Genomic DNA, 24,978 nt, shown 5'->3' on the forward strand with positions numbered 1-24,978 from the left:
AGACAAGACAAATGTTTTATTCCTAAAAATGTGAAAAATGGCTGGGATTATCCATCCATTTTCTGAGCCGTTTATCCTCACAAGGGTCATGGGGAGTGCTGGAGCCTTTCCCAGCTGTCAACAGGCAGGAGGCAGGTTACACCCTGAACTGGTTGCCACCCAATCGCAGGTCACATGGAGACAAACAAGCACACTCACAATCACACCAAGGGGCAATTTAGAGTGCCCAAATAATTTTGCATGTTTTTGGAACATGCAAACTCCACACAGGTGGGGCCGGGATCAAACCCGGGTCCTCAGAGCTGTGAGGCCAACGATTTACTAGCTTCACCACCATGCTGCCCATATTTGTAACATGCATGTTGAGATGGCTCTGCGTTTTGTTTTGTTTTTTAAACTAAGGTGCGACGTGGGGCGTCAAGATTGCCCTTTTTTATGGATTAATTTGACAAATGTTTTTTTTAATTATTATTTGCAAACCTCTTTAAAAGTTTAACTGTACCGAGGCAGTGATTTGTCCGTGCGCTACCCGAGGAAGACAAGTGGTCTTTGTCCCGTAAGTTCAGTTCTGTCCTTGCTCTGGATCCTTGTTCATTTTTAGGAGTAGGTTAAAAAACTTTTTTTTTTTTTTTTTTTTTTGGGAACATTAGCGCATTGGTTAAACGTTTCCACAATTTGGTCATTCTGGTTACCTTTTCCTGTCCTGTTAGCTCGTTCTACGGACTTCCTTTGCAAACGTCTGCTTTTACTTTGGAAAACAATGATTATTAAATTTTTTTCCCTATTGACTGATGGATGTTACAGACCAGGTGGCACGGTGACTCAGTTGGTAAAGTGTTGGCCTCACAGTTCTGAGGTTGAGGGTTTGATCCCGGCCCCGCCTGTTGGTCTCTATGTTCCCTGCGATTGGCTGACAACTAGTTCAGGATGTACCCCACCTCCTGGGATAGCCTCCAGCAATCCCTACGACCCTCGTGAGGATAAGCGGCAAAGAAAATGGATGGCTGGATAGTGCATTGGTTAAACGTTTCCACAACTTGGTCGGTCTGGTTACCTTATCCTGTCCTGTTAGCGCAGTCTACTGACTTCCTTTGCAAACATCTGCTATTACTTTGGAAAACAATGATCAGACGGGATCAATTAGTTTATTGGGGGAGGGAGGGGGTGTCACTTTATTCTGAAAATAATCGTCATTTGCAGCCGTAGCCTGAAACAACTGGAATTGAAATGTAGTTGAACATGAAACAGCCTCAACTAGGAGCCCTTCACATTATTCAGTACCCAAGAAGTATCGCTCGGTTTTTCATGGTCATATTGATTAATTGATAAGATATTTCGTTTTTGATTTGACTGATGTGAGGATAAGCGGCTTGGATAATGGAGGGAATCATGATACGTATTGACTGTAAAACGTTATGATTCTGCATTTGAAGTATGTGAAGCTCTTTGGGAGAAGTGCAATGCAACTCGCTTGCAGGAGGTGCCGTCAGGCGGGGGCGCGTTGGCTAAACGTGTGCTGCTGGCCCTTTAAGAGGAGCTGGGGGGGGAGGCGGTCGGAGGAGCATCCTGGCTGCGGTGTTTTTGTCTTGTGTCAGTGTGAGCGCACCCGGGGCCGAGGCGGCTGCAAGGATTTACAAATTAAAAACAAAACAAAACGGGGGACAGGTAAGAGCTACAACTTCTTTTAGAGCGGAGAAAATGAAAGAACATTATTGAAATGTGTGCCTTTATACGATTGGCGCGTGCTCCGCGCGAATCGCTAGCTTAATTTGACTTTCCCCCCCACCCTACCCTCCGTTTTGCCCATTTGTTATGTTTTTCTAAAAATTAATGATTTTAAAGCTTCTGAATGAGTTTATTCGGCCGATAAAGGCATTATTTTATTTCCGTCTTTCTGCCTTGTGATGAATGAGTTCCCGTGCTCTCCTCAAGCTAGCGAGGTTTACAATAATGTGCGTTTAAATAATAATTTCAAACCAAAATAAAAATGTTCCTCTATGGAACGTGTTTCTATGGTAACATAGGAGTCGTTTAATTGCGTTCAGACGTGAGTAAAATCTGTGTGTCCACTCCATCAATCATATTGTGTATTGTTCTAAAGGGCTCCTATTAAGTGGGTCCGTAGTGGCTGCTAATACAGTACAAATTTTGTGTATCGAATACATGTCAGGATTACATCATGAAATGTGACACACATCCCGCCCCGGCCAGTCATGCAGCCAAATATGCTTTAAGTTTCACCAATTTTTTTAAACAGTCATAATTGCGTTTTTTTTGTTTGTTTAAAATGGGAATGTCCTTGTAGCTACTCATGGGAGAGGGTGCGTCCGCGCTTTCTGCCGTTCCTCATTACTTCCAGATGTGGTTCCGCTCCCCCCCCCCAGCCTTAAAAATGAGCTCGTCTGGTCAAGCCGAAGCTGTCCAGCGGTGGCCTGAGGGAAAAGAGGCGTGGCGGGGGTCTTCAAAACATGGATAGAGGGCGACCGTGTATCTGGATTCTGTTTGGAATCGCTTTTCCCCTCACAAGTTTCCCTTCTGACCCCGCAATACGTAACGATAACAATGCGTCGCACTTCTAAAAGCGCTTTTCAAAAGACTCGAGGTGGCTTTACAGTTTCACGTTGGATTAAATTTATTCACGCCACCGTCACGTCCTATTGGTGGGAAGCTGCATGTGTAGCCACAACTGCCCTGAGGCGGTCTGACGGAAGCGTGGCTGCCACTCTGCGCCTTCGGCCCCTCAAACAACTTAACCACATCCAACCATTGGCGATGTGGGTTAAGAGTCTTACCCAGGGACATGGCAACATGCGCTCAGTTATGTGACCTTCAGTCGGGATTTAAAATGCATAGTGACAATGATGATCGTCATTTTTTAAGATATTTTTTTTGGTGTATGTGTGATGAGCTCTTTAATAATAATCCCCCTTGTAGTCTGGCTTCTTCAGTGAACTGATGTCATCACGTGTTGTTCTGACGAGAGTTGCGCCGTCCGTGGCACGTTGCGGGGGTGCAGTGACGGTCCTGGCTGCGACGCCTCGGCACAGTACGACGCCGTTGGCGCCGGCGTGCAACGGGTTGAGTGCCAGCGTCGGAGCAGCTGCGCGGCCCTCTGGACGGGCTCCGTCCCTCTGAGTGGTCTGCGGCTCCGTCTGTTTGTGTCACGCTCAGTGAGCCGAGCGGACCCGACCAAATGCTCCACAACCGCTCCACGGAACCATTTTTGCAACAGTGGTAACGCGACTTAGCGCAATGGCTAACAAACGGGAATTGTTTCCGCATTGTTTTGGACTCGTGGGGACCCCGCGGAATCTTGTCGCTGGAATGCGACGCGTCTCGTTACAGCCTTTGGACCCTCGCCGGGGGCCACGATGGAATGCGGGAATACAAACCCCATTTGCACACCGGGCCACACGCTGCGGAACCTGCGTGACGTTGTCCGCTCGCTACTGACGAGTGTGCGACTGCATAATGACGCCTCTGTTCTTATATCACTCAGATGTGGAATGTTTCCTCATAAAAAGATGCATTTTTTCTATATATGTATATATAAATATACATTTGACATCTATCGTGTCTCATCAGGATAGAGTAGAACAGGGGTGTCAAAGGTAATGCGTTTTTCCACTATTCGTGTTTGGTAACAAAAAAATGCTTGGAATATCTCAAGTTTATCATTCATGGTGCATGACAATTTGAAATTTTTGTACAATTTTTTTTACAAGAATAATTGAAATTGGCATTCTAGATTTAGCTTTGCGGGTCGCGTAAAATCATGTGATGGGCCGGAGCTGGCCCCTGGGCCTTGGGTTTGACACCTGTGGAGTAGAACCTTCAAAGGGGAACGGTCATTTCGAATTTGAATGCAACTCTGAGCCTTAAAAATCAAATAATGTTTTTATTTGTTCCAAACGCAGTGTTATGATTTGTCAAAGTTAAGACAGCATTGTGCTGTTTTTACTTTTTAACTTCTTTTTGTACTGAAACAATTATTTTCTTGTATGCATCTAAAATTTACACAAGATGGGGGTGGAGGATTTCATTCAAACTTAATTCATAGATTTGTTTCCAAAAACATTATACAGCTGACCCTGCTTGATGTAATTAAATGTTTTTGGACACTTAAAAAAAAAAAAAAAGTTTTTTTTCAGAGCGTCATCTGCAAATTGCCGCTATTTACCCGGTCCCCACCCTTTGGACTATAGCAGGAGTGTCAAACTCATTTTTAGCGCAGGCCACATTGTAGTTACGGAAAACATCAAAAGCTTGAATTGACCCAATATTCAATTGACACATGAAATTTAGGAACTAGTTTTGGAATCAGAAATCGAGGGTAATGGGTTTTCCAACTATTGTTGACGTTTGGTCACGCATAAATGTTCGCAATCTCTCATCATCATTGATGATATAACAATTTAAGATTTTGGTACAGATTTGAACAAAAATCACGGAAGTTGATCCACACGATTTGCCCCGGCGGGCCACATTAAATCGTGTGGTGGGCCGGATCTGGCCCCCCCGGCCTTGAGTTTGACACCTGTGCACGATAGAAAATGGATGAAAGGGTGTTTTGCACACCTGACAGGTTCTACAGTGGAATATGTATTCTACAATAACAGCGTGACAGTGCATATCTGATGAAAGAACAGATGTACACTCAAAGAAAAATGCGTTTCTTTCAATCAATCTCAGAAGAAGTGAATAACAGATTTAAAATTCCAAATTCCAAAAAAGATGCTTCCAAAAACACGCCCAAGTGGAGCAGCCAGAAGACTGCGAGCGCGATGCCTTCCAAGGACCGCTCCCAGGCTAGCAACAGAAACACCGTTGCTAATAGAGACCGTGCTCAGGCATTCGCCTCGCCTCGCCTCGCCGCTTTTGGCCAGCGCACTTGCTGTTTTCGTTTGGGAGCCGTTGCCAATCCGACCGTCCTGTCCTGTTGAGATGCGCTTATAAAAAAAAAAAAATGTGTGCACACGTGGCAGGACTTTAAACAAATACAACGGGGCTGGGCAAAAACACAGCTCGATACTGTTTACAATTGCAGAAGGAGTTGTTAATGTCTAGTAAACCAAGTTTGAGTGCGCGTACGGTCTAATCTGGTTGAAGGGGAAAGGCCAATAATCTCATTTGAGCTTCCTCAATAGAATAATCGACCTGGTGACCTGAAACTCAAACATGTGTGATTTTTCCCCTTTTTGAACCGAGATGCTGCAAAACAGCCGATGTTTATCGGGCTTTGCTTTTCACGTGGAATCCAGCGATGCGGGAGTCTTGTCACAACTGTGTTTTGTTTTGTTGTATGACGATCCTTCAAAACAGCCTCGTGGCAGCCAACCTGTATTTAACCATCTTTCATTTCATGCAGAAGCAAGCGAAGGCAGATTTTATTTCCACAAGTGTGTTTACGCTTTCACACAATCGGGCAGTTTATTCATGCGATGACGTCGTCACACCTTCGCGGTGTGACATATGTTGGACGTGACACAACACGTAGCGTGAATTGACTGCCGTGTGTGAAACTTTCCACCATGATGATTGGCACAGGCTGTGTGGAAGGGGCAAGTTTCTCAAAGTTAAGATTTGATTTGTATCTCAATTTCTGACCCTTAGTTTGGTACACGATTTTTTTTTTTTTTTTTTTTACAAATAATTTAGTCTAGTAAATATATTAATTATATATATTTGATCAAATAATATAAATATTTTTAGATATCAAATACCCAAGTATTTTTAGTAATAGATATTAGTTATATATATCAAATATATAAATATTTTTATTAATAAAATAATATTAAATATTCTATATAATATATTTGATCAAATTTGAATATTTTTGGTAATATTTTGTAGGATTTTTAGTTTTATCAAATATATAAATATTTTTAGTAATATATATATAAAATAATATATTCAATATATATATTTGATCAAATATCTAAATATTTTATTAATAGTAATATTTACCTAGTAGACAGGGCATGCCCTTGTTTTCTACCGTACGCCACTTAAAATAATTTCGGGGTAATGCCTTTGTAGTTTCATGAACACGGACGTGATTTGGAATTTTTTACGTAGCACTTACGGCAAATCGTCTGGCTCTTATCATATCAAAATCGTGCCACACATCAAGCTGGTCAGACCTTTTTTTTTTGTCTTGATTCTGCCCCTTGAAGCACGTCAAACTCCAGACAATCTTATGCCTTCTAAGATAGCTAGGATAGGATTATCCATAGGTCTGATGCGTGTTAAGAGTGGATTTGTACCGATTTTAGGGTTTGAAACAGGTCGGGGTCAACGATCTTAAATACTGAACGTGTTGGAACATTTACGACCAGAACTCTTGACGTGTGCGGCGAAAGCCGACGTCTCGTCGAATAGTGACGAGAAAATTGTTGAAATTGCCACAAATGCTGCTGGACTGAGAACTACACAGGGGATCTTGTCTACTTCCATAAACACGTCATCACGTGACGTCATATTTTGTGCGGATGCCTTCCGGACTCTATCTTTTGGTAGTGTGATCGGCCTGAAAGAAAAAATCCGAATTGGTCTTCATCAGAATTTTCACTTTGTCACAAGTTAATTAAATGCGGGAAGGAACCGACAAGATCTGTGTACCAAAATGACTTCCTGTTCTGTGGAGTCCAATTTAGACCAGACCAAAGTTTTGAACCCCGGAGCCGCTTTGAACAAGCATCTTCCTTCCGTCTGGACGTGGCCTTCCTCCCCTGACGACCCCCGCCGTCGGCCCCTCTGCTCTATTTTCCCCACCTCCGTTAAGGCATTTGCTCCCGACTCCCCCGCCTCCTCCTATTTTTTTTCTTTTTTGGGTTCTTTCTTTCCGGTGCCTCTCCCTCAGCGAGTTTCCTGTCGGGATGACCCAATTGCCGGGCCGCCGGGCGTTTACTCTGCTCCGGGGGTAACGCGAGCCGCCCGGCCCCTCCCTTCGAGGCCGAGCGCCAGGCCGCTCGGCACGTCGCCGTCCTCGTGCTAGCTCCTCTGTCCCGCCGTGCTTTTTAATGCGAGGAGCAGGGAATTTTCCAAAAGGGCCGAGTCCCGGTGGCGACGTCCCGTCGGCCCGCCGCGACTTCGCCGTGTTGCCGTGTACGTCACGCGGTCATCGGATTCCAGAACACTAAGATCTCCTGATGTTAATAGTCTGGTCGTTATACAGTATATATTTTGCTAATGTATTATATCGTGAACTGAAAGCAGCCATCTGTTTTCCACATGGTGGAGCGAGGCAGACACACGTCTCAGCGAATAGACACGTCCCCGCTGTTGTGTAATCGGTCAGTGCGTCTCGATTAAGATTGTTCGTGGCCCCCGAGGAATCAAAGTCTTGACCATAAATGAGCTTCGTTCAGGAAAGACAAAAGTGCTGCCTGCCTCTCCTCCTCGCGAGTGCGCTCTTTTCTCCGCATATTTTTAGACGTGGAATGCACAAATCATGGTTATCCTCGGGACGAAGACATTTTAAATTACATATTGACTTTTTTTTGTTGTTCTTGCGATCTCCCTGATGCGAGCGCTACCCGATCCTGCGTTCGCAGCGTATCTCACCGACGGGCAAAAGTTTCTATTTAAAAAAACTTCTCACTTTTCTTCCGCGTCATCCCTTCACTTCTTTTCCTCCCCCTTTTCTTTTAAGTTCTGTTTTCCTGGGTTGGGAGGAAGTGGACCGGGTTGTTACCAGGTCCTGGGGGGGTGGGGGGGGGAATCTCCCTTTCCTGCATTAGCGTCAATTAGCTTGGAAATGTCATGGCAAATGTTGTTCCTGACAAATTCGAAGGAGCTAAATCTGGGCCCCCTCGCGTCATCAAAGTCTTTACCTGACTACGTCGGCTTAAAGACCACAGCTGTGTTTGTGGATCCGCGGGAGCGGGAAGACTTTCGACGGTGTCCGTGAGCCTTTGCCCTCTGCACAAACGGCGCGTTGTACTTTAAAAGCGCCACAACTTTTGCTTCCTTTCCACGTTTTCTTCGCCTTGACTTTGTAGAAATTGGGATTCAAAGTGTTCAGTCGTGCGCTTCTGAGAAATCAAAGACACCAAAACCGCTTGAGTGTCATCATGCGGGTCCCAAACAACACTTCGGCGGCGACTTGTTTGTTTTGAGGCGAAGTCTCTCGCCCGACACTCCCGCACATGTTGCCTGTCTTCCCCGGAGACGCCCCTCCTCCTTTTATATGAGAACCAGCTGTGGAACCGGGGGGCCTACATGAATGACTCTTTGTGATGCGCAGCCCCGAAAAGGTTTGCCGCTACCCAGGCCACTCCGCCCTCGCAGCGCCTCCGACGTGACGCGATGAGCTCGACGGCGGTGGCGGCAACGACAACGACGAGGCTTGTTGGGATCTTTCGAAAAGGTCGCTCAAAAACTAGCTTGAAAAGACGGGGAGGGGGGGAAAAAATGTAATGGTAGCAGGCCTCGGTGGACGTTTGACAATCAGCAGGCTCGGTCACGCCACTTGTCCACCACATGCACGCACGGCCGACACAGCGAAAGAATGTAAAGCGCTGATAACAACAAACTGTAAACTGTAAAGTAAAAGCTTACTTTCATGTGTGCTTCCACTGTCAGAAGTTATCGCTTGGGTAAAACGCAGCATGATAATTCTCACCGGGCGTCATTCAGTTGCTTATGAATTTTGTGAGTCTCCCGGGTTCTTTTGCAATACAGTAAACTTTTGGCCAACGATCCTAAAAGAAACTTCGAAATACATAAATGGCATTTCTCATAGAAAGCTCATCTTCTTTTGACAAGCATCAGCAATAAATCCATTACGGGGAGTCCTCGGTCTACGACTGAGATCCGTTCCTACAGTAGCGGCTTAACTGGAATTTCGACTTAAGTCAGATTCCACCCTTAAAGTTAGAATTTACACCAAATACTTTGTATAAAAAAAAAAAACAAATACATTGAAATAAAAGAGATGATGTGCTTAGCATTACTGCTGAGAGTAGGATGGAGAAGAAGAACGAGAAACCTGGTCCTCAACTCTCTCCATCTTGACAAGTATCAAAGAACCTTGTTTTGTGATCATTGTATCCGACATAGGAACTGAACCCTTCACGTGCGCTAAAATACGGGTTTTGTCTTTAATAATTGTCACCACGGTCGACCGACTGAAGCCTTGGTGGTGTTGGTGTCTCTCCGTTCTCCAATCTTTTTATGATCTTGAGCTTCGTTTCCGTGGTAATGGATTTTCTCTTGGCTGCAGAACCATCGCTAAAAGGCACAGCTTTCTTCTTTGGGGCCAGAATGTCTAAAAAGGAGGGTGAAATATGTGACTGTGCCCCCGGCGCGCAAACACGGATCAGCATTAGCCAGACAAAATGGCGGACAGGGGACGGGTGTTGTAGAGTCGAAACGTCTTCGGTCGAGACAGTCTTAACCTAAGGACTCCCTGTATTATCCTTTGATTAATATGTAGGTGGTTCAGTGAAGGGGTTCTCAAACTGGGGTCTGGGGGATCCCCAGGGAACTGTAAATCGTACTTTGGGGGTCCTTAGGATAATTTGCAATATATTGTGATTTGTGTTTGTTTTATATATTTTTTTTTTTGGTGGGAGGGGGGTTAAAGTCCATACTGTTGTGCCAATAAAACCGAAAAAAACGATAACTCTTCCCCACCTAAGCTTTGGACAAATGAAAAGCTCTGATAGGTTATATCGAGTAAAGATGTATCAAGTTTACAGGTGAATTACTTGCAGGGATTAAAAACTTAGAATCGTGTATTCTACCGATTATTACATTACTCAGACGATTGTAGGCTGCAGCATTCCCACGGCCCTTGTCGGCTTGGAAACTAGATGGATGGAGTTTTCATGATTGAGCATGATAATGCGCATGTGAGCTTCAGATGTGATTTTTCTCCACTCGAGGTCGCCTCCCTCCGGTTCTCCTCATAGATGAGCTACTGTAGCAGCTTTGATTTTGAGTGTGTATGGCTTTAAAAGGTGGGGCGTGGCCTGGCGATTAGTGGCATGGGTGTCAACGAATGACTATGGAATTGATTAGTTGTTAATCAGCCAATCGATCGGCGAGTCTGTGCGTTTATCGACTCGGATTAAGTTGTGGCGATTGGCAGATCTTGTATGAACGTGCTTATTACTCGTTTTGTTTTCTTACCGTTTTGTTCGGGGAAGCGATTGAAAGCGCACCTTTCCCATTCCGATACGAAGCCACAAGTCAAATTCGGCACTCCCGTTACTCGTGAGTAGTAGTAAAAATGGAAAATGTGGGAAGGAAAAATGTGTTATGAGCAGTGCAGTATATGCCGATTTCTTGACTTCATCGTCGTTTACACCGTTGCTGTGATGTCACACTATTTAGCTGCCACACCCCACGGTGGGGAACACAAGGTCAGATTTATCGTCCCGAACATTTCGGTGGTAAACTGAACCGCACCGCTTGTTTGAACTGTGGTTTTGTGGCTCACGGTCTCAGCCCGGCGTCTGAAAGTGACTCGTGCAGCTGTTCAAAGAAAACATTTCGCAATCACACCGCAGTGGGGGGGCTCCCCGCCCCGACGAGATGCTCGGTTGTCCGCAACCTTACTGGCTGCGCGACGAGCAGGTCGGACTGTGATCGGGTTTTTATTGTTCTTATCCGCGGTGTCTTGCAGAACGACTGGAATGTTTTTGCTGGGGTTGCAAGCGGTGTTTAGCGTGTCGCGGGGGCCGGCCTCTTCCACCCCGACACAAATCTGTTTTTATCTCGGAGTCAACAAGTTAAACGGCGTTGCGAATGATGTCGACGATGACCACTTGCCACAATCCTACTTATTGTCCTTCCTGAGTTTTGCATTTTTTCGACCGGTGATGTTTTTTCCGGCCGCGGCCTAAACTTTCTTGCTTGTTTTTCCTCACAGGTGCTGGTCTAAAAAATACAAAAGGCCAAAGAAGGGAGGCAGTCGGACGAGACCAGCGACGAGCGCGCCCCCGTCGTTGCTGGTATGAAATGGAAAATATTGTCTCCTTAATTCGAAAACCATTCCCGAGCTTGGGAAACTGGGTGGAAAAAAAAGAACCCTCACTGAACGTAGTATTTCTGACTTAGCAATAACGTGATCTAATCCTTTATAATGGCAACAGCAACGAGGTGACTCAGTGTGAGCGCAAGGCGGTGAGTTTGATACACTCGGAGGAGTCGCAACCCCGGGAATTTGAAACGACGCTTCGGGGTGGTCGCAGCCTTTTGAAAAGCAATCCGTACACGTACCGGGAGTCACATATTGCAGATACCGCCGTGAGGGAGTGCTGCTGTCGTTGCGCCGCGGGGGGTCCAACGCGCAATGCGGCCGAGCTCGTGGAAAGCTCGCAGGACATTGCGCAGATGCGCGTTTATCGCAACGCTGTCCTGCATCATCATCATCGCCACCACCACGCGAGGCTTTTAATCTTGAAGGCGGGCCGGGGAGGAGTTCACCTCCATTAAGATGGCACGCAGATGTACTGGAAGGGGTGGAGCTGTACTTTTGTCCTCTTGGAGCCTGTTGTGGGAAAAAGTCATTTGAAGACTGGGAGTGGACCACATTTTCTTGGGGGATGTTGCAGAAAAAAACAACAATTACTTTTTCCACCGCGGGCCCTCGGTTTACGACGCAGTTCTGTTCACGTGGCGTCGACGTGAGCGGAAGTTGAAAGCCAGAGCACAGTTTATTTCATCACGGGCCTCTGCTCACTCCATAGTAAAGTCTTTTGTTACACTAGTCTTCTTCTTCTTTTCCTTTCGGGTTGTCTCGATTAGGGGTCGCCACAGCGTATCATCTTTTTCCATCACTTTTTCTTTGGTCTTCCTCTCCCTCTTTTGCCTGGCAGCTCCATCCTCAGCACCCTTCTACCAATATACTCATGTCCAAACCATCTACGTCGGCTCTCTTGAACCCTGTCTCCAAAACGTCCAACTTTAGCTGTCCCTCTAATGAACTCATTTCTAATCCTACCCAACCTGCTCACGCCAAGCGAGAACCTCAACATCTTCATTTCTGCCACCTCCAGTTCCTCTTCCTGTTGTTTCTTCAGAGCCACCATCTCTAATCTGTACATCATGGTCGGCCTCACCATTGTTTTATCAATTTTCCCCTTCATCCTGGCGGAGATTCTTCTGTCACATAAAACACCAGACACCTTCCGCCAACTGTTCCGCCCCGCTTGGACCCAAAAACATTGAAAAGAGGTTAAGTCAGAGGACTTTCCCGGCAACTCAAGCTCCATGCGCACCCCAAAAAATGTGCTAAAAACACTTTGCTAACCAATACACATCATACATATCAGGCCACTTCCTAATTGGCTATCGTTTGTTTCACGTCTTCACTCTTAACACTCCCCACACCACATGATAATCAGTCAGGATAATCCCGTTGCTCACTTTGATCAGAAGGGGAGAAAAATACTCATATTCGCCCCAATTATGGGTTATTTTCCCCACTTTCGCGAGCGCCTCGTATGTTGCAGGTGGTAATGTTCCACTCTTGTCCCACAGGTGGCAGTACCGTGTAGTGCAAACTGACTCACCTTTGCCAATTAAAAAAAAAGAAAAAAAGAAAACCACGTCCACCGTCTTACACGGATTTTCCATTCAATTCATACGGATAAAAGATCATTAAAATTTGCACCAGTTTATGGCAGTCGGCGTAATGCATAATTTTCAAACAAGGCGGATCTGTAGAATTCCGAGTTTGAATAGAAAACATGCAAACAAAGGTTTTTATTGAGCTGTAAAGGACTCAATTTTTTTTTTTTTTTGGGGGGGGGGGATAAAGGCTGACTGAATTCAGAGAGAACAGACCGTCTCTGTTAGCATGTCATCTCAATGGAACTCTCAGTGCGCGCCGTGCACACGGGGGAGTGTGTTACCGCCAGCGAGACAGATGCGGGAGGGAGGTTTGTTGCCGTGGGCGGGTTACTTTTTTTTTTTTTTCTCTCTTTTTCAGGCGCTGATGTGGGAAAACGAGATGAAAAGTTTTTGTGTCTCCAAGTCGAATCGAGCCACGGCCAGCAGTCGGTCGGGTTGAGGATGTTTGGTTGCGTCGTTGTGCGCTCTAATTATATCTCATCAACTGTCCCCCCCTGCCAACTTTGACCCCCCCCATCCACACACACACACACACACACACACACACACACACACACACACAGACAGACTATCCTGCTGCGTATAACATGAAACATAAGTGTGCCAGTTTAATTCCACGCTGCAGATGAACAGAGCCAAAAACTGTCCCGCTTTCATTCCGACGGTGATTATTCCACATCACTATTTCATCCTCATGTATTTCCCATCGCACATTTTCCCGTCTCCATAAATCCTGGTTGTGAAAAGTCATCCAAATCGCTGCTTTAGTGCTCCAATACGCTTGGCCGACTTATCAAACCTATCAAATTCAATGCCGGAACCGTCCCCTCATTTTTACAGCTTCAGACGTTGCAACCGTGACGCCGCGCCTCAATGTCAAAATGGCCGGCCGCGCTTGTACTATACATGTGTGTGTGTGGCAGCGTTGGTATGAGGGGGTGACGAAGGACACAGATAAGAGGAATCGCAGCGAGACATTAAACTGAATCAGGGACTTCAAGCATACCAAGTGCATTTCGTCAGCGTTTCCAAGCGTCCTACTTTTTCACCAGCCAGCGAGCGATCGGCGCAGTCACAAACGAGAAAACGGCCTGAAAATCATGTGAGCTGACAATGTCACACACACTCTGTGCTAAATATAGCAAAAAGGGGTGTACCGCGTTACATATTACTTGTCGCTGGCATTGTGGTTATGAGCCGTGTTTTATATGAGCAGGAATTCTAAAGTATGACCCGACTTGAATAGATTGACGACCTCCATCAAGAGAACAAATGCCAAAAGAACAGATGCAAATGATGCTCATACTTTTAATAGATCACCTTTCCACTGAACTTTTCTAGCTGCTTACGCAATCGAACCTCAATTGTTGTTCACTCTCAGTTGTCTTTCAAAAGATTATTTCTGACTAAAGAGAATCAAACAGTAAATAACTTTTACATAGACCACCAGTTGCCTGGAAAACAGATCAGTCCGTCTCCGTCTTGAATTTGTTGACATTCAAAGTCTTGGTCTTAACCCATTCGTGGGCAGCGTCCCATTTGTGGGACATCATAATTTTCACGCATTATATCCTTCAGTATATCAAAATATTGAAGTGTTTTAATCTGAATCTGATTCGTTTTTTTTGGGACCATCTACTAAGGAAAACCCAAGTACCCTCTCACGGGCAGCGTGCCATTTTTGGGACGATATTATAAATTAGTTATCATATATAACATAACCATAAATGAAAAAGAAGTGTTATTTCCTTGATTGTGGCCTGTGAGGAGACTTTCATCTCAATAAGGCAAAAAGTGCCACCCTGCCCATGAATGGGTTAGTTAGGTGTCTACTAAAGATTTTGGTCTTTGTTCAAAATCTTGGCTTTGATCTTAGTTTCAGTTTTGGCAATGCAGGATAATGTACAGTATTGCCACAAACGCATTGTTGTTTGCATTACTGAGCGTGTAATGAGTATATTATGAACAATACTTTGCTTCATTCACCGTAATTTCTGGACTATAAGCCACACCTGATTATAAGCCTCACCCGGTACATTTTTAAACGTAAAAAAATTTGGTACATACATAAGCCGCATGTGCCCGCATTGCAACATTAGGTATTTACAAAGAAAGACGGTACACAGGGAGAGTTTTCAAAGTGTTGATAATATAACTTAGCTTTCCTTTCCAAACAGTGCTTGTGACGCGGCAGTAACGCAGCAGCAATACGGTGGTGACACTGCACTAACAGGGCTGGGTAAAAAAAAACATACCGGTAAAAGTCACTGAGACGTGGCAGCAACACGGTTCAGGCCACCTGCTTTTATTACCCCTGAAAGCTTTTTTTTCGTCTTTTTACATCGCTGCAATTCTTCCCGGTGCTGTTTCCAGCGTCTCACCGTCGAGTCATTGATGCCGAGTTTACGTGCAGCAGCTCTGTTTTCTTCTTTATCGACCAGCACGATAGCTTTTAACTTGAAAGCTGCGTCATGTGCATTTCTTCTTGCATTTTCCATAACGAGGGTCTGTTCATGCTCATTTTATTCTTGCACAAAGCGTGAAGTTACATTAAACTTCCTCGACACGTATATTCCACCTGTCTCACTCGTACTTTTTTTGCTCGAGCGCTCCTGGTGGCCGTTAGAATAAAATGCATGGATTAGCCGCACCGTTGTATAAGACGCGGGGCTTATACTCCGGAAATTACGGTAGTTACTTTTTGTTAGCCGTACTATTCTCCCAACAACCCAACCCACGTATGGATCCGGGTTAAATATTACATCCCCTTTGACTGAGGAAGTTAATGTTTTCCAAGCGGACGCACGGAGATGAGCTTGCGGGTTTCCATGGGGGGAACAAGCGGTCGTGTGTTTGAGCGAAATGCATAACGGTCCTGCGCGATTACCACAGAGCGCAGGGAGGCCAGCTGAGAACTCCTGATCATCAGCTGACGTTTGAAAGCAGTGGAAAAGAAAGAAAAGAGGAAAAAGCGCGTGCGCGCGTGAAATGTGTGCGCGAACTCTGATTTTGCGAGGCAGAGTTCGCGTGCGCAGACGATTCCTAATAAGGCTGCAAGTCTCCTGGAATTGGCTGCCAGGAAACTTTTCCCCCCGTAACTCCTCTTCTGCGCAGAGTAAGAAGAGAAATAAACACGCGCAAGCGACTGCGACCCGCTCAGAAAAATGGACGGATAAAATTAGCCGGGGGGGTTTGGGGGGGAGGGAGCGGCAGGAGAATGGGGGGAGCGGGTTCAACGAGCAGACCGAAGTCGCACGATAACAATGATGTGCTGAAAAAGTGAACGTGACGGCTTGTGTGTGTGTGCAGAGCGCCGCACATCACTCCAACTTTTTATTGGGCGGCACAGTGGATCATCTGGGAAAGCGTTGGCCTTGCAGTTCTGAGATCCCGGGTTCAATCCCGGAGCCGCCTGTGTGGAGTTTGCGTGTTCTCCCCGTGCCTGTGTGGGCTTTCTCCGAGTGGGCACTCCGGTTTCCTCCCACATCCCCCCCAAAAAAACGTGCAACATTAATTGGACATTTTAAAATTGTCCCTAGGTGTGATTGTGAGTGCGGCTGTTTGTCTCTATGTGCCCTGGGATTGGCTGGCAACCACTTCAGGGTCTACCTCGCCTCCTGCCCTGTTGACAGCTGGGATAGGCTCCAGTACTCTCCGCGACCCTTGTGAGGGTAAGCGGCAAAGGAAATGGATGGATGGATGGATGGATGGATGGAGACTCATATGTTTTTGTCTTGTGAAAGCAGCTGTAGGGAACATTGCTTTCACTACAGTTGTGAAGTGTGACTCCTGACTTTGGTTGGGGAGAACACGCAAACTCCACTCAAGGAGTTCTGAGCTGAGGTTCAAACCCTGAGCCTCTTAATTGCGAGGCAAAGTGCTTACCGCTATTCTCCGTGCTGCCTTGGTGGTGTCATCAGTGGCGGGGGCCTTGCATTTGCCACATGTGTCTTAAGAGGGGGGTCGGGGGACCGGAGCCACCTTTTGAGTAAGCAAGTATAGAAATCATACATCATAGTGACTGGAGGATTAAAGCGATCACATGTGTTTGTGTGTACAGATCGCTACACACGCGTTTTGCGTGTTTATCTTGGCTCGCGCTGACTCATCGATCAGAGGATGGAATAATGCCGACGTCATCACGTGTGCTTGAAGTAGTGCACCCAAGAGAAACGCGATGAAATGATGAAAGTAGTTAAAGTTCCTCTCAGAGGGCCGCCGTGACCGCGAAACATCAAAATCTTTAATCATCTCATCATATTACATGTGAAATTTATTAACTAGTTTTGGAGTCAGAAATCGAGGGTAATGGGTTTTTCAAATCATTGTTTATATTTGACAACACAAAATGTGTATAATAACCCAACGTTATCATTTATGATATATGACAATTTGAAATTTTGGTCCAGATTTTCACAAGAAATGACAGAAGTTGACGGATGATTTGCCTTCAGGGGCCACATAAAATCTTGTGGTGGGCCGGATCTGGCCCCCGGGCCTTGAGTTTGACACATGTGGAACAGACTGTTGAGGATAAGAAGGAGCAAATATTCGACTTTAGGTCAGCGCTTGGAATAGTTTCAAGGCCTACTAATGGTCTGTGTAATACTGATATATGAGGTAATCCACCGTTGCCATGGCAATGGCAATGATGCAAGGGAGATGGCCATATTGTCGCTTTTAATCTTGTTTGAGCAAGTGCATTATTTCCTTTTTATTTTTTTTGACTGTGTTGAAGTCAATTGTTTTTATCTCCTTCCAGGTGAGCGTAAGCGGGTGACGATCTGATCGCGGCCTCCTGCCTAAAATGGCTCAAGTGCTGCACATGGACCCGGGCTTTCCAGGTACATCGGACTGGATCTCAATCCCGCTCGCGACTCTCGAAGGGGTTTCTGCGATGTGATGTGAAAAAAAAAAAAAAAATAACAATTTGCAATTTGAGTAATGTTATTGAAAAGGAGGAGCTCAAGTGGCATTCGGCCTCGTTATCCGGCCTGCGTACACAAATAACGCGCCGGCCCGGAGTTGATCCCGTTTTTCCAAAGTCTGAGCTCAAGATTAAACGGAGATTTCCGTTTGTTGAAAGTTGTTTTTCCTTCCGCCGCAGGGAAGCTCAGCTCGCCAGCTGGCCCCCCCCTGCACGGCAAGGAGCAGGAGGCGCCCTACTCGGTGGAGACCCCCTACGGCTACCGTCTGGACCTGGACTTCCTCAAGTACGTCAACGACATCGAGAAGGGAAACACCATCAAGAAGGTGCCCGTCCAGCGCCGGCCGCGCTACGGCTCGCTGCCCCGCGGCGGCTACGGCTACGCCGGCTCCTGGTGGACCTCCACGGAGTCTCTGTGCTCCAACGCCAGCGTGGACAGTCGGCAGTCCAGCTTCTCCTACTGCGCTCCGGGCTACCACACCGCGCACCGGCCCAACTTCAGCACCGCCCGCGTGGAGAAGACCTTGCTGGATGCGCGCCGAAAGCTGGAGGAGGAGAAAGAAGGAAGGAGGTTCTCCAACCTGGGCAGTATGCACAGCAGCGTGGTCGGGTCCAACACCTCCATCAGCAGCGCGCACAGCTTCAACCGGGCCCACGGAGGCGGAGGATCCTTCACGCCCATGAGCTCCGGCCTGTCCACCCCGGTGACGCCGACCCCGGCCCATTTGCAGCACGTCCGGGAGCAGATGGCCGCCGCCCTCAGGAAGATCCGAGACCTGGAGGAGCAGGTCAAGACCATCCCGGTGCTCCAGGTGAAGATCTCCGTGCTGCAGGAGGAGAAGCGACAGCTTAGCGTCCAGCTGAAAAGCCAGAAGTTTCTGGGCTTCAACCGAGGTCGGAGCCGGGGGGAGCTCTACATCGACATCCCGGAAGAGGAGGCCGGCGCCGGAGCGAAGGGCGCCGACAAGACGTCGGGGCCCATGTCTCCCGCCACGCCCGAAGGCTCCAAACAAGACTCGGGATGCGAGATCGAGGAGACGGTGATCGTGGCCGGCGCCAGACCGGATGCCAAACGGGAGCTGCGCACGATCGGAGTTGGACCGGAGGGCCAGAAGAGCAGCCGGCAGGTTGGGGTGGGCGTACGGGAGGTCGATCTGGGGCTGCTGCCGGAGGCCGAGGCTCTGAAGAACCAAGTGGTTCATCTCGAGGCCCAGCTGAAAAAAATGATGGCGGAGCTCCACGCCGCGCAGCTGCAGGCGACGTCCGCCCAGAAGGACGAGGGTCCTCGGGCCGAGCGCCCCGTGATGGCCACCACCGTGGGCTGGCAAGAGCTGCAGGACGGCAACCTGCAGACGGTGGTCAGCTTCGCGCGGCAGTCCCCGCGCACTGAACGCAGAACCGTCGGCATCCAGGTGTACACGCTGGAACAGCCCACCGTGGTGGAGGTGGGCACTCTGCTCCGAGCGGTCAGCTGCAGCTCCCCCTCACCGCTCTTCGGGGGCCACCGCAGAGAAGCGGCGGACAGCTCCGCAGGTATTGGAATCAGGAAAATTAGACAGTCTGTCAGCGGCACAGTGAAAGCGTTGGCCTCACAGTTCTGCGGACCCGGGTTCCATCCTGGCCCGTCTGTGTGGTGTTTGCATGTTCTCACCGTGCCTGCCTGGGTTTTCTCCGGGCACTCCGGTTTCCTCCCGCATCCCCCCAAAAAATATGCAACATTGATTGGACACTAAATTGCCCCTAGGTGTGATTGTGAGTGTGGCTGCTTGTCTCCATGTGCCCTGCGATTGGCTGACAACCATTTCAGGGTATAAGGATAGGCTCCAGCTCTTCCCGCAACCCTTGTGAGGATAAACGGCAAAGAAAATGGATGGATGGATGGATGGATGGATAGACATTCCGCTTTCAGGAGCGATATCCTGATAGTTAAATGCGCAATAACTGTGTAATAACATGTTAACACAATTGCCCTTCTCGCCTCAGTGCTTGAGTACTTTTTGCACAGGTTGTTGTTACAAGGAGCTGAACCGCAATTGATCAACACATTTCTTTTTTACGTTCAAATTGATATTTAATGGGGGATGTTCAAGTTTTGAAAATGCTAACAAGATTGGAACGTAGCCTCATTTCATTGCGTGCACAAGAGAAGGTCATTTTAGGTCACCTGTAAAGGTTATAGTTCATCTTAGGTTCATTTTGAAATTTCACCACAGTGGCTAATATCTCAAACATTTCATCAGTCGTATTTTATTTCATTTTCACTTGGCATAAGTGTAATAACTAAGCGTCCCAATACTTTTGTCCCCGCCACCTGCCATAGAAGTGCCAGCGGGCTTGCCAATCGCAGTCAGCTCCAAGCAGGTGCGCGACGTCCTCAAGAGCGAGCTGTCCACCTCGGTGCCCGTGTCCAACTCCGCCGTCGCCGGCGGCGCCGCGGCCAAGCAGATCGCCGCCGCGTGCTTCAAAGGGGACGAGACCCGCCCGGAAGCCGGCGCGGAGTCGGCCCAAGGCGGCCACGCCGAAGGTGAGCCGCATTCGAGGACGGCCGCTCCCTCCTCCGTTCCGCCCGGGTCGAAACGGACTGATCTGAACCTTTTTGCGCAGCCTCGTCTCCCCAATCCTCTCTGAGGTCCATCATGAAGCGGAAAGCGGAGGGAGAACCCGGATCGCCGTCCACCAAGAAGAACCTCCAGTTCATCGGCGTCAATGGCGGGTATGTCTCATTCCGTACTGGGCCCGAAATCTTACGAATGGCGAGCGATAAACTACTTTCCACAGGGGTGTCAAAATACTACGGCACAAGATATCATTGTTTGATATCTTTATTTATTTATTTATAAATATTATTAGTTATCCAGGCGGCACGGTGGATCAGCTGGTAAAGCATTGGCCTCACAGTTCTGAGGGGTCCCGGGTTCGATCCCCGACCCGCCTGTGTGGAGTTTGCATGTTCTCCGTGTGTCTAAATTGCCCCTCGGTGTGATTGCGAGTGCGGCTGTTCGTCTCGATGTGCCCTGTGATTGGCTGGCGACCAGTTCAGGGTGTAACCCCGCTTCCTTCCCATTGAGAGCTGGGATAGGCTCCCTGGGATCCTAGTGAGGATAAGCGGCAAATGAAATTGGTTGGATTCGTTACCCATGAAAATATTTCCCAAGACTCATGTAAAAATGGAAAAATATTTAAAAAATAAAAAACGTGATGTTTACCCGCAGCTACGAGTCGACGTCGTCGGACGACAGCAGCAGCTCGGACGAGGAAAGCGACTCCAGCGAGTATCACGAAGCCCGGGAAAAACTGCCCGAGTCCACGGCTGAGCACCAGCAACCCTCCCGGCCTCCAGAGGGCGACGCCGTACCTCAGCGCCCCGACTCGCCGCCCGCAACCTCGGACAAAGCTCGACTGTCACCAGCGACCGAGACCGCGGCTCCAGAATGTTCCTCCGGGGCATCTGGCGCCGGCCCGGCTCCCCCCCGCCCAGAAAACGGTTCCGCCTGCCAGGAGACTGTCAGCCCGGCATCAGCCACCAGCACTGAATCCAAGTCGCCCCTTACCTCCTCAGCCGGTCCGGACGTCGCCGGGCAACGAGCGGACGCCGCGGCCCCCTCGAGCCGGTCGGAATCCGAGCCCGCGTCTTCGAGCGTCCCCGCTAAACAAGTCAGGTAAGCCGACCCGTGACATTTCTGGACCGGCGACGTGACACGATGACAAAAAGATCGTCGCTTGGCGTTCCAGGTTAGAACTCAGCGACGGCCTGATGTCGGCGCTTCACGACCTTCAAAAGGCCCTCGGAGAGCCCAACGCCTTCAGCCAGCAAGGAGCGGTACGCCCGGTCGGAGTCTAATTCTTTAAAAAAATACAATAATAATAATAAAAAATAATGTCACTCTCAAATATCTCCTGGTCTGTGTCGTCGTGGCGTGTCCACTCAGAGGGAGGCGTACACCAGCGTGCTGCAGGAGTGGCTGCGCGTGTCCTGCCACAAGGCGGCGGACGCGGCGGCGGTCCGGGCCTACGTGGACGCCTTCGCCGCCGTCTCGCCTCAGCTGCTGGAGTTCGTCATCAACATGGCGGACGGCAACGGGAACACGGCGCTGCACTACACCGTCTCGCATTCCAACTTCCCCGTGGTGAAACTGCTGCTCGACACCGGTGAGTGGCGCGGATTTGATGCGGGTCCGCTCGACGCCGCGGCGGGCAAAAAAACGTTGAACCTTGATGTCGTTTTTAATTATGATGGGCCTGCTTTTGGGGCATTCTGTCTTGGTTGCCAAGGAAACGGCACAGTGAGACTGATTGAGGACATTTAGTTTTAATTTTGAAATTGAACCGTAAATTTTGCCTAGCAACACCTTAAATTCCATGGATGCGTTGGGCTCTTCATTGAAATCAACATGCCACTTGTGTTTGGGCCAAATTATTATTTTATTTTTTTTTTTTCTGGGCGGTGGGGCTCAGGTCTGTGTAATGCCGACAAGCAGAACAAGGCGGGCTACACGGCCATCATGCTGACCGCTTTGGCCGCCTTCCACTCGGACGGCGACCTGCAAGCGGTCCTGCAGCTGCTGCGGACCGGCGACGTCAATGCAAAAGCCAGCCAGGTGCGCCCTCTTGTGTCATCTCGGTGTTACTGCATAGTCCTAATGGCTGACTTTTGAGCGAGCGGCTCTCAAACTAAGTGTCTGACTTTGGCATTCTGTAGTCCATCCATCCATTTTCTTTGGCGCTTATCCTCACAAGGGTCGCGGGGAGCGCCGGAGCCTATCCCAGCTGTCAACGGGCAGGAGGCAGGGTAGACCCTGAACCGGTTGCCAGCCAATCGCAGGGCACATCGAGACAAACGGCCGCAATCACAATCACACCTATGGGCAATTTAGAGTGTGCAATTAATGTCGCATGTTTTTGGAATGTGGGAGGAAACCGGAGTACCCAGAGAAAACCCATGGGATCGAACCCGGGTCCTCACAACTGTGAGGCCAACGCTTTACCAGCTGCTACACCGTGCTGCCGCTTCTGTAGTATTATTGTTTTTTTTTTAAAAAAAAAAAACAACAACAAAAAAGGAATACCCATGTTTTGTGATCATTATATCATAATTGGCCGAGTCATCTTTTCATTTTTTTATTTTTGGAAACAAAGAGAAAACAACAAACTCAACGAAAAAGCGATTCAAATCAAGCGTGTGGATTTTAAATGCGCGTGCGCGTCGTAGGCCGGCCAGACGGCGCTGATGCTGGCGGTCAGCCACGGCCGAGGGGACATGGTGCGAGCCCTCCTGTCCTGCGGGGCGCAGGTCAACGTCCGCGACGACGACGGCTCCACGGCGCTGATGTGCGCCTGCGAGCACGGCCACGTGGACATCGTGCGGCAGCTGCTGTCGGCGCCCGGCTGCGACGCCACCCTCGCCGATAACGTGAGCGCGCGCTCGGATTTTGGCTCCCGCCGCGGAATTTTCCCCTCTGACGTGGTCTCGTGCGGACGTGTTTCAGGACGGCAGCACGGCGCTGTCCATCGCGCTGGAGGCCAGCCAGAACGACATCGCCGTGCTTCTCTACGCTCACCTCAACTTCGCGAAGCCTCCTTCCCCCGTGAGTACGCTCCCCGACATTTTCTACGTATGGACAATTAAGAGGCTTTCTGGAATTTAATTTTATATATATATATATATATGTGTGTATATATATATATGTGTGTATATATATATATATGTGTGTATATATATATATGTGTGTATATATATATATGTGTTTATATATATATATGTGTATATATATATATGTGTATATATATATATGTGTGTGTATATATATATATGTGTGTCTATATATATATGTGTGTATATTATATATATATGTGTATATATATATATATATGTGTGTATATATATATATGTGTGTATTATATATATATATGTGTGTATATATCTATATATATATGTGTGTATCTATATATATGTGTGTTATATATATATATGTGTATATATATATGTGTATATATATATATGTGTGTATATATGTGTGTATATTATATATATGTGTGTATATATGTGTGTGTATATATATATCTATGTGTGTATATATGTGTGTATATATATATGTGTGTGTGTGTATATATATATATATATGTGTGTGTGTGTGTGTATATATATATATATATATATATATATATATATATATGTGTATGTATGTGTACATGTGTGTATGTATACGTACATGTGTGCATGTACGTGTGTATGTACGTGTGCATGTACGTGTGTGTGTATGTGTGCATGTACGTGTGTATGTACGTGTGTATGTGTGCATGTACGTATGTATGTACGTGTGTATGTGTGCACGTACGTGTGTGTATGTGTATGTACGTACGTATGTATATGTTTATATAGTTATATGTATATAAACACAAATTACCTGTGTTCATATACATGTATGTATATATACATGTATGTATGTATGTATGTGTGTGTGTATATATACATATATATATATATTTCACAAAAATGACAATTTCAACTGAAAAAACTCAGAATTCTGCAAATCCGTGGAAAATTCTCATCCCTGTTTTTTCTTTGTCATCTTTTAGGTTTCCCCCAAATCTCCTCTGCTGGGCTCCCCCCCCCCCGCCGGCGAAACAAAATGAAAATCCTTCGTTTTCCGCAGTTATTGGAGCGCACGCCGATCGAGTGAAGGTCACGTGAGCCGCCGCAGCCGCGTTCCCGTTTTGTCGTGGCGTGACGCTGAAGTGTTTCGAGGAGCACCATGTTACCAATTCGTAGCCATGTGGAATCCCAAGAGCCACCACCCACCTCGTGTTTGCTCAGAAGTGTCCTTGCTCGGGTTTTCTCACCGCCGCAACTGTTTTATCCGTATTTATACACCAAATGTTCAGTATTTTTGATAATTTTTCCCTTCCCCACGTCTGATTTACCTCAGGAGCTCGACGGATGACGAGTTTTCTTTTTTCCGCACCAGCCAACGGACGAATACGTTTAAGAAGGTACTGCCGTGTTTTGCGTCGCCGTCCGCGTAAGTCGAACGCCCGCGAGGAACAATTTTTTGATGAAACCCGCGTTTGTAATCGCGCGCGAAGGAATCGAAACAGGAAGTGACTGACGAGGGTCCGCAAAGGATGAAATGAACTGTGTAAGTTATATGAAAATAATATATGCCCCCTTCAAGTGGTAGCTATCGCGCCGAAAACCCCAAGCGCATCGGCTGTTGATGTCAACATTTCTAATAGTTTTTAAACCCACTAAACTTTCATATTCACTTTTTGTAAAGGTGTTAGTTTAAACATCGACTTTTTTTTTTTTAATACACGTAAGGTTTTTAGGCTCACGCATATTCGATGTAACCGCACAGATCTTAATTCAACTTGTTTCTTATGAAAGGGTTATGTACAATTTTTCGACTTTCTTCTATCATTTGTGCTTCTTTTTGGAAGAATTATGAATAAACAAGGACCACACTGTC

General features: G+C 47.4%; 1 protein-coding gene across 1 annotated transcript; it reads left to right on the forward strand.

Annotated features, from left to right (window-relative positions):
• Nucleotides 1–1,548: 1,548 nt before the first annotated feature.
• kank2 (KN motif and ankyrin repeat domains 2) lies at nucleotides 1,549–24,976 on the forward strand. Its single transcript, XM_061847361.1, has 13 exons — nucleotides 1,549–1,665; nucleotides 10,880–10,961; nucleotides 17,348–17,429; nucleotides 17,693–19,045; nucleotides 19,833–20,036; nucleotides 20,117–20,225; nucleotides 20,725–21,171; nucleotides 21,245–21,332; nucleotides 21,442–21,661; nucleotides 21,968–22,110; nucleotides 22,722–22,922; nucleotides 22,999–23,097; nucleotides 24,089–24,976. The coding sequence occupies exons 3-13, from the start codon at nucleotides 17,393–17,395 to the stop codon at nucleotides 24,143–24,145; spliced, it is 2,958 nt and encodes a 985-aa protein (XP_061703345.1). The 5' UTR covers nucleotides 1,549–1,665; nucleotides 10,880–10,961; nucleotides 17,348–17,392; the 3' UTR covers nucleotides 24,146–24,976.
• Nucleotides 24,977–24,978: the final 2 nt, after the last annotated feature.

This window comes from Syngnathoides biaculeatus, chromosome 16 (genome assembly GCF_019802595.1).
Source record: "Syngnathoides biaculeatus isolate LvHL_M chromosome 16, ASM1980259v1, whole genome shotgun sequence".
Taxonomy (NCBI): Eukaryota; Metazoa; Chordata; class Actinopteri; order Syngnathiformes; family Syngnathidae; genus Syngnathoides; species Syngnathoides biaculeatus.

Excerpts from the sequence above, each read along its gene's own strand:
- kank2 (XM_061847361.1), top strand. The coding sequence starts at position 17,393 with ATGGCTCAAGTGCTGCACATGGACCCGGGCTTTCCAG. Across the intron at positions 20,037-20,116 it reads CCAAGGCGGCCACGCCGAAG|CCTCGTCTCCCCAATCCTCT; the intron begins GTGAGCCGCATT and ends CTTTTTGCGCAG. Across the intron at positions 22,923-22,998 it reads ACGCCACCCTCGCCGATAAC|GACGGCAGCACGGCGCTGTC; the intron begins GTGAGCGCGCGC and ends GACGTGTTTCAG.